Below are 9195 nucleotides of genomic sequence, written 5' to 3'. Positions count from 1 at the left end.
TGGATCATAAGCTGCCTTCTGATGTGGAGGAACAGCTTCTTCGGCTTTGGAGGTGCCGGAGTCTTCGACATCACTCCTTTTCCTTTTGTTCTTTGGAGAAACAGCAGGAGGAGGAGATTGCGCTGATGCAGTGCCTTCAGAGGCAGCTTCCTTTTCAACAGATCCCGCAGATTTTTGAGAATCTACGGGTTCATTCACAAAAGAGGGGGCATCTTGGTTGTCGTCGGTAACAACGGCCCTTTCCTCGACTTCTCCACCTTCAGGAAGGGGAGGAAGCGAGACAAGATTTGGATGGTTCTATATAAAAATAGGGGAAGATGTCAATAAAAAGGAGTTATAGAAAAATAGCAAGGCAATAACATATCAACCGACAAAAAATTACCTCGGGAAGCGCATTGGTGGAGCTGTACGGTTTTACACGACAGGAAGAAGGGACAGAATCTTTTTTGCTGAGAGAAGAGATCTTTCGGACAAGCTTTTCTAAATCCTTGACCTCCAAATCCACCGACAGCCGATCTGCGTCCTCGTCGCCAGCATACTTCCAGAGAGGATTTTTGCGAGCCTGAAGAGGCTGCACTCTAGTTCTAAGAAAATACGCTGTGATTTGGATACCTGACAATTCTTCGCCACGAGTATTTTGCAACTCATGGATGCGAGTCATCAAGGCCTCTGTCGATGATTTTTCTTCCTCGGTAGCCTCTGCATCCCAGGAGCGGCGGCGAAGGATTTTTTCGGCACCATCGAAAGGAGGGATGTTGTCTTCAGCGCATCCATGGTTTTCCTCTTGAATATACAACCACTTCTTTCGCCACCCTTGAACTGAGTCAGGGAGTTTGACGTCGAAGTAATCGACAGTGGGGCGCACAGAAATAACAACGCCGCCTATATTATAGGCGACATTGGGAGAGCCATTGCGGCGACAAAAGAAAATGCGCTTCCATAGCGCCCAGTTAGGCTGGACGCCAAGGAAGGCCTCACAGAGGGTGATGAAAATGGAGATATGAAGGATAGAGTTGGGCGTGAGGTGGTGAAGTTGAAGACCATAAACAAAAAGCAATCCACGGAGGAAAGGATGAATGGGGGCGGAAAGACCGCGGATGAGATGGTCGACGAAACTTACCCGATACCCCATTGGAGGAGTTGGGTAGCTTTCTTCACTAGGGAAGCATAGCGCCTTAGGCTTCTTGCTAATCCCCAGTTTCTTCAAGAGATTGATGTCCTGGGTGGAAATCTTGGACCTTTCCCACTCCGCGCTTCCCAGATCTACGGCAGCCATTGACGATTCAGGCGTGCTGCGCTTGATCAATCGACGCGGTGGCATCAACAATGGCGCAAGAATGCAACTTGGAGAAGAGGAGCTTAGGAAGTTGTGGGGCGCAGGCGGAGGTTTTGCAAAGGAGAACAGGAGAGCGGCGTGAGCGGAAGTGCTCGAGGAAGAAGAAGGAGATCTTATATAGAGGTGCGGCGAAGCGGCGGACCGTTGGATGGAAAAAATGTGTGGCAGATGATAATCACGTGGAAACAAGGGTAAAAAGTATTTTAACACTAGAGCAGTTACGGTACGTGCGCTAGGAAAAGCGAAGGACGTGTGTCCCCCACTTACACGACGTGTCAAGATAATGGATAATTTGGGCCCGCAAGGCAGTGGGAGAAAACTTCTCGCCATTTTCGGATTCACAATCGTGGCTATCGTCAGCAATACCGTCACCTTGTCAGAGAGAAAAATTCGACTCAACAGCGGCATAAAAAGGCGATATGAAAAAATGTTGGAGAGCCTTTGATCGAATACAAGTTTTTGATCAAATGCTCGGGGGCTACTTTGAAAAAATGAAAAGATCAAGAAAAACAAAATAGAAATGGCATGAGCCTATGATCAAATACAAGTATTTGTTCATAGCCTCGGGGACTACTCCCATCGGGAGCGCTGTTCGCGCACCCGAGAAATTATAAAACTTCGGGAGAGGAAAAAAATATAGCGGCATAAGGCGAGGAGCCTACAACCAAGAACAAGTCCTTGGCTGTAGCCTCGGGGGCTACTCCCATCGAGAACGCTGTTCGCGTGCCCGATAAAATTATAAAAAAGAAAGAAAGAATGGAAAGAAGAAAGATAGAAGAGCAAAAAAGTATATTTCAAGTTATAAATAACTCTGCATATACTCCCATCGGGAGAGCAATATAAGTCATCTTTGACTCAATAAAATGTGCCATTCCAACAGCCGAATAAGCACTCGACAATATATTCTCAGAATGCCAAAGTTGCGATTAATTTCTGAATGCCGCAAAACTTTGCGAAGGTAAGACCCCAGATCCGTTCTGTGAGGCGTGGTGCCGTCTCTGACGTCGGTTTGCTACTTTTATCCGTATCAACAGATACGAAGGAAAATCCTAACGGACGCGTTAGGTACCCGATAAATATAACTGGGACTCGACAGAATGGTAAGACCTTAAGCGGCACCTGTCGAAGTTTACACCAGTATCCCGAGATCATGTCCAGGGACGTGATTTTGAAGTAGGTTTTTGCGGATTGCCACTAGAGCAGTTAACTAGTACCTGATCCGTCAGATGAACTAGCCCCAACTACCATTATCCCTGCACAATATAGAAATTTATGTGAAGAAATATAGAAAAGTTTTGAATTGTCGAGTAAAAATAAACAGTGGAGATTTTCCCTGATTCTGCGATTCAAGCAAAATCTCGGGGGCTACTGACATAGGCATCCCCAATGGGCCTGCCGATGATGGTACCCGGGGTTTACTGAAGGCCCACTACCCGAAGAATAAGAAGACTCGGAAGCCCAAGATATTATTAAGAAAAGCTAGAGTTGTAATAGGAAGCATTATTTGTAATCTTGCGGGAGGAGTTAGAAACCTTCCCGGACTCTGTAACTTGTACAATACGAATCCCTCGGCTCCACCTCCTATATAAGGGGGAGTCGAGGGACGCAGAAGGGATCGGATCATTGTTTCTAAAACCCTAGTTTTCATATTCGTCGAGTACTTTTCGGCTGAAACCTTCGAGATCTACTTGCCCTCTACATCCAACTAAACCCTAGTCTACAATCCGTAGGCATTGACAAGTTGATACCTTGTCAGCCGTCGCGTTGTGGAGCGGCGTGAACCTCGACCACGGTCACCACGATGAGAACGACGGTACCCAAGACGTCGACGAAGAAGACGAGTAGACCGACGTCGACGTAGAGGAAGCGCCTGAACCCACGTAGGCGCCGTCCAAGGGGAAGAAGAAAAGGAAGAAGAACTCACCGACGGCCGAGCCCCGGATCAAATGGATGGGCAAAGAAGAGGAGTGCCTCGCTGAAGCTTGGAAGACCGTGTCTATGAACGGCATCACCGGCGCCAATCAGAACTAAGACACGTACTGGCAGCGGGTCAAGGTGGCATTCGACGAGCGCAAACTCGTCGATCCATACTTCAACAAGACAGTGATGGAATGCGGCGACAAGGCAATAGGCACCCATTGGGGGATCATTCAGGCGGCATGCAGCAAGTGGCACGGCATACAGGAGGAGATCGACAAACATGTTGTGAGCGGCGAGGACTTTGAAGTAAAGGTATGCTCACTCGCTGTGGCTCCTCCGTCGAATATACATCGCCGTGGCTCACGGAAATCTTGAAATCACCGGCTTGTTTGTGCAGATGCGGCGGGCGCTCGACATGTACGCGGACGACTGCGACGGCCAGATGTTCAAGTACCTTAACATGTTCGCCCGCATCACGGAGTGCGACAAGTGGAAGGTGGTGCGCAAGAATCTCGCCAATAACAAGGGCGAGCAGTACAACCCCGACGATCCAGCACCTATCGCGTTGGCGGGCCGCCCCGAGCTCGGCCAGAAGAAGCTCAAAGAGCAGATGAAGGCCGACCATCTAGCCGGCAGGTTGCAGGCGTCCTTCGACAAGTGCTGGGCCGACGCGAGGGCGCATGCCTCCGGGAGGGACGACAAGCACGGCGTGCGGTGGAAGGCGATGCTCGCCAACCAGGGCGTCCGGATTGCCTTGCTCAAGGAAATCTCCGCGGCGAAGAAGAGGAACAACGACCTGGCGTTCCTGATCGGCGGCAATGACGCCAACATGGACGAGGAGACGAGGGCTTGGTACGACGCCCATCGCCAAGAAATCCTCCGGCCATCGTCGGCTCCTTCGTCCTCCGCTTCGACGTCAACTCCCACCGCTGCGACAACTGCAGACGCTGATGATTCGCCGCCCAATGCCGCGCCAGACGCCGATGCTTCGCCACCCGATGTCGCGCCGGATGCCGATGCTCAGGACGGGACCGCCGATGAGCCTCTAATCATCTAGTTTCGATCACCGGAATGTGGCTGATCCGATCGCCGGACTTTGGCGATTCTTTTGTGTAGCCGGAAGACGATATTTTGAATCTATCGTCGCTGATGGGCGAATGCTGGTGGTGCGACTAGGAAAAAGTTTCCCCACACCCTTTTTACATCCAATCCGGCGTTTGTTATATCCGGATTTTCGCTCGGGGGCTCGAACGGCTGGAGATGCTCTAAGCAACATATGGATTGGACAGAAACACTACACTACGAGTGGACATTCATTCAAAGTGAGAGCTCAGAGCATCTCCAGTCGCGTCCCCCAAACCGTCCCCCAAAGCAATTTGGGGCGCGCCGGACCAAAAAACGGTTCCAGCCGCGTCCCCCAAAGCCCAATTTTGTCCGGCGCGCCCCGATACAGTGTCTGGCGCCCCGAGCCCGTCCCCGTCCCACAGGGGACGCACCGGGCACGCCAGACACAACAAAAAGCGTGTCGAAGTGATGCGGGCCCGACGCGTCAGCGGCTCGGAAGGCTAAAACCCCGTCGCCTACCTTTGGTCAAGCGACGTTAATGCCGTCCCTGTTTTCCCAGGCGACGCAGGGACGCGTCTCGTCGTGCATGGCCGCGTGGCCGTCCGCGCTAGCTTTATTGCGTGCAACCACCCGCTGCCGCCGCTGTTTTAAGACGCCCTGCAGTTCTCACCGCTCCCAAACCTTCTCGTCGCCACCGCCTCCCCCCTCCCAGATCTTCTCCTCGCCGCTCCAAAAATGTCGAGCTCGTCCTCCCGCAAGATCGCCGCGGCGAACGGCTTCGGCCGCGGCAGCTTCACCGTGCCGGAGGCGTGGGCATTGTACCACGCCCGGTATCCAGTCCCGCCGGACATGCGGCTGCCAAACAGCGGCGGCTGGAAGATGGCCGTGAACGGCATTGGCGTCCCGCCGCCACCGAAGCCGGGCACGGAGCAATGGAGGGACGTCATCAAGGCCCGACGGGCTCAACTCACCGCCGAGGAGCGGTTGGATCCGACGTGGGTGGCCAACAACAACGACGCCTGGTGGAAGACGTACTTCAAGGCGAAGTACGACATCGAGATGTACAGCACCGACGGGCTCGTCGGCGGGCCCAACAGTTGGAACAAGGACGGCCGCGCCCTGATCTGGGGCATTCCGGGGCACACCCTCGAGAACGTCATCCACGGCATCCGCAACGGCGCTCCAGGGTTGAAGATGACGTCGTCACCACCACCGTCTCCTCGAGGAGGACCACCGCAATGGCAGCCGAGGAGGACGACATACTCGTCCTCCTCGAACTCTTCTTCCTCAGGACCGGCGCGATCGACGCCGTCCTCGTCGTACCGCTCGGCGCCCTACAGCGTCCCCAAATGCGAGGTGAAGGAGGAGCCGGCGATGCCCGTCAACATGAGGCGTGGCGGAAGCGGCAGCCGGCGGCATCAAGAGAGGCGCGGCGGCGCCCTCCTCATCCCGAAGCTGGAGGTGAAGGAGGAGCCAGAGGAAGCGGCGCAGGCGGCGCAGCTTGCGGAGTACGAGCGGCAGCAGCGGCTCATCGCCAGCAGCGACGACCCCGAGGACTGCCCAGGGCTGCGGGCAGCGTGCTTGGCGTCCATGAACGACAAGGACGCCTGGAGGGGCGACCTCGACATGGCGATCGCCATGTCCATCCGCGACTCCGGCAAGCCGCTGGTGGACCTCACCGACGACGGCGAGGCATGACCAAGTGGCTTGGTGAAGGACGAGCCCGTCGACGAGCCAGTCGACGAGCGCGTCAAGCAGGAGGTCGTCACCGACGACATGTACAACTTCCAGCAGTACTACGACGTCTCCGGCCGCCGCAAGTACTTCTAGATTAGGTTTAGTTTAAATTTAGCCAAATTTTGTTCGAATCTATGTAAGTTTGGACGAATCTAATCGAATCTCGCTAAGTTTAAAATTTCCGAAATTTTGTTTGGGGGACGCGACTGGGGAGACGTCCCCCAAACGCGACACGAACGAAACACGTCCCCCAAACGCTCAATCCGACGCGTTTTGGGAACACGACTGGAGATGCTCTCAACAGCTTAAAACAATTTCCAGTTACCATATTTCAAGAAAGTTTAGCTTTTCCTAGGGTACATCGGTCAGTCAGAGCAGAAAGATGCAGACAACAGTTTGTGGTGTGCATGAGGCAGCCTCCCTAATGGAGATGCCAGGTCAGGTCACCTTGAGCTGAATTCCAAACAGGGCAAGGAAGGCAGTGCGTGTGATTAGCATACCCGGTGGGTCAGTAGCTAGGATAATTCATTTAGCTGCGCACCTGCTCCGTCCCACTCATCATCAGATTCAGATCACCATCTGCTCCCACGTTCCCGTCCACACACCCCCACCCACGCTCCTACCTCTCCCCCTCCACATCTTGCTCTGCTCTTCTCTTCTCCTTGAACTCAGCGCAAGGGGCCGGGCCAGAAACGATCGAGATTAAAAGTCAACTGATTACTGATCCAGCCAGGGAGAGAGATCGGAGATGGACAAGTACGAGCCTGTCCGCGAGATCGGGTCGGGCAACTTTGGCGTCGCCAAGCTGATGCGCAACAGGGACACGCGCGACCTCGTCGCCATGAAGTTCATCGAGCGGGGATGCAGAGTAGGTTCCCTTTTTTTTTTTTTTTTTTTTTTTGCTAAATTCTAGTCCCCGGCCAAGATTCTTGTAACTCCAAAACCAATACATATGTTACCCATCGAGAAATAGCTCCTCCTCCTTGATCATGTTACCTAACCTTTGTTTGTATGTATATATATATGTCTTCTACCCTACTTAACACCACCACAGATCGACGAGAACGTTTTCCGGGAGATCGTGAACCACCGTGCGCTGCGGCACCCCAACATCATCCGCTTCAAGGAGGTGGTGCTCACGCCGACGCATCTGGGCATCGTAATGGAGTACGCGGCGGGCGGGGAGCTCTTCGAGCGCATCTGCGATGCGGGGCGGTTCCACGAGGATGAGGCCCGCTACTTCTTCCAGCAGCTGGTGTGCGGGGTCAGCTTCTGCCACGCCATGGGGATCTGCCACCGTGACCTCAAGCTCGAGAACACCCTCCTCGACGGAAGCCCGGCACCCCGCCTAAAGATCTGCGACTTCGGCTACTCCAAGGTCAAACACTTGCTTTCTCTCTCTTCTTAGGTAGGAGGAGCAATACTACGTACGTACGGTTTCATCAATCAAGATTTAATTAACAACCAAAACAAACATACATACATACAGTCGTCGGTGTTGCACTCGCGGCCCAAGTCTACGGTGGGCACTCCGGCGTACATCGCGCCGGAGGTGCTGTCGCGACGGGAATACGATGGGAAGCACGCGGACGTGTGGTCGTGCGGGGTCACCCTCTACGTCATGCTCGTGGGAGGTTACCCGTTCGAGGACACCAAGGACCCCAAGAACTTCAGGAAGACCATCGCCAGGATCATGTCGGTGCAGTACAAGATCCCCGAGTACGTGCACGTCTCGCAGAGCTGCCGCCACCTCCTCTCCAGGATCTTCATCGCCGACCCGCGCAAGCGGATCACCATGGCGGAGATCAAGGCGCACCCTTGGTTCCTCAAGAACCTGCCCCGGGAGCTCAAGGAGGAGGCGCAGCAAGCCTACTACAGCCGCCGGCAGGCCGAGGCTGCCAGCGCCGGTGGCAGTGGAGGAGTGGCACTGGCACCCGCCGCGTACTCGGCGCAGAGCGTGGAAGAGATCATGAAGATCGTGCAGGAGGCCCAGACCGTACCAAAACCCGACAAGCCCGTCTCCGGATACGGCTGGGGCACCGGGGCGTCCGACGACGACGACGGCAACCAAGAGGAAGAGGAGGAGGAGGATTACCAAGAGGACGAGTATGACAAGACGGTGCGGGAGGTACACGCCAGCGGTGACTTTGGCATTAGCAAGCTCCAAATCTGACCAACACATCTCTCTCACCACATGGAGGCCCGGCATGGTCTAGCTAGCCGTCCAGCTGCCATTACTCCCGCGTCTCGATCCTCTCTAGTCCACCGTGTGTAATTCTGCTTCGTTCCTGCGATTCTTTGACATTTGTCAATTGTAACGAGTTAGCTAATTGAGCTAAGGTTGTACTAGCATGTGAAAAGATCCTTCTTGTATGCCATTATAACACGCCCATACTACTCCTACGTACAGTATGAAAAAAGAGATTCATCACACTTGAACATTGCAGGGTAGGCCTCACAGTCAATTTGGCTTTGCTTTGCTGTCCGATGTACAGTCAGGAATACAAGAAAGTTAGAGAGAGAGAGAGCTCTCACTCTGAACGAATAGTAGTACAATTAATGGTGGTGTTGCATGCTTTCCAGTTGAACTGTTGCTTAGGCTAAAGGGCACTAGATAGCTGCTGATAGAGAACCAACAGCCAGCATGGTTACCTGAAAGCAAAACACAGATTCATCACACCTGCATGGACTGGAATCAGCTAGCTGTCCAAATTAAGGGGGAAGGAAAGATGACTGCTTGAAGAAGCTAGCTATCCCAACTACGGAAAATATCTAGGCAGCTGGCAGCTGAATTGCATATACTAGTTTGAGAGCCAGCAAAGAAAAGATGTGCACTAGTTGCTCTGGTAAAAATAAGCCGTTGCCAATCCAAAGCCGTCCAGCTCACCGATGCAGCCTGGTAATCAGTATATTTATTTCATGCTCCTTGTGCCGTGCTGACTGGGACGCGGCTCCCTAATTAACCTGTCTGTCATAATCGCCGCCTTAGTCCTGTCTGTGTGCTCGTCTTTTCCAATGGCCCCTTCGATTAATCTTAACTAATCCAAGGAAAATTATGATTCTAATCAATCTGTCGGTGGATGAAAACGACCGAGTTAACTTAGGGCATCTCCAACTGGGCCGACTCGAATGGTCGT

General features: G+C 53.3%; 1 protein-coding gene across 1 annotated transcript; it reads left to right on the top strand.

Annotated features, from left to right (window-relative positions):
* The first annotated feature begins 6659 nt into the window (after positions 1–6659).
* On the top strand, positions 6660–8491 carry LOC127319735 (serine/threonine-protein kinase SAPK5). Its single transcript, XM_051349704.2, has 3 exons — positions 6660–6926; positions 7113–7436; positions 7548–8491. The coding sequence occupies exons 1-3, from the start codon at positions 6807–6809 to the stop codon at positions 8229–8231; spliced, it is 1128 nt and encodes a 375-aa protein (XP_051205664.1). The 5' UTR covers positions 6660–6806; the 3' UTR covers positions 8232–8491.
* The last annotated feature ends 704 nt before the right edge of the window (positions 8492–9195 follow it).

Source organism: Lolium perenne, chromosome 2 (assembly GCF_019359855.2).
Source record: "Lolium perenne isolate Kyuss_39 chromosome 2, Kyuss_2.0, whole genome shotgun sequence".
Classification (NCBI taxonomy): domain Eukaryota; kingdom Viridiplantae; phylum Streptophyta; class Magnoliopsida; order Poales; family Poaceae; genus Lolium; species Lolium perenne.
This window is presented reverse-complemented; position numbering and strand designations above follow the sequence as displayed.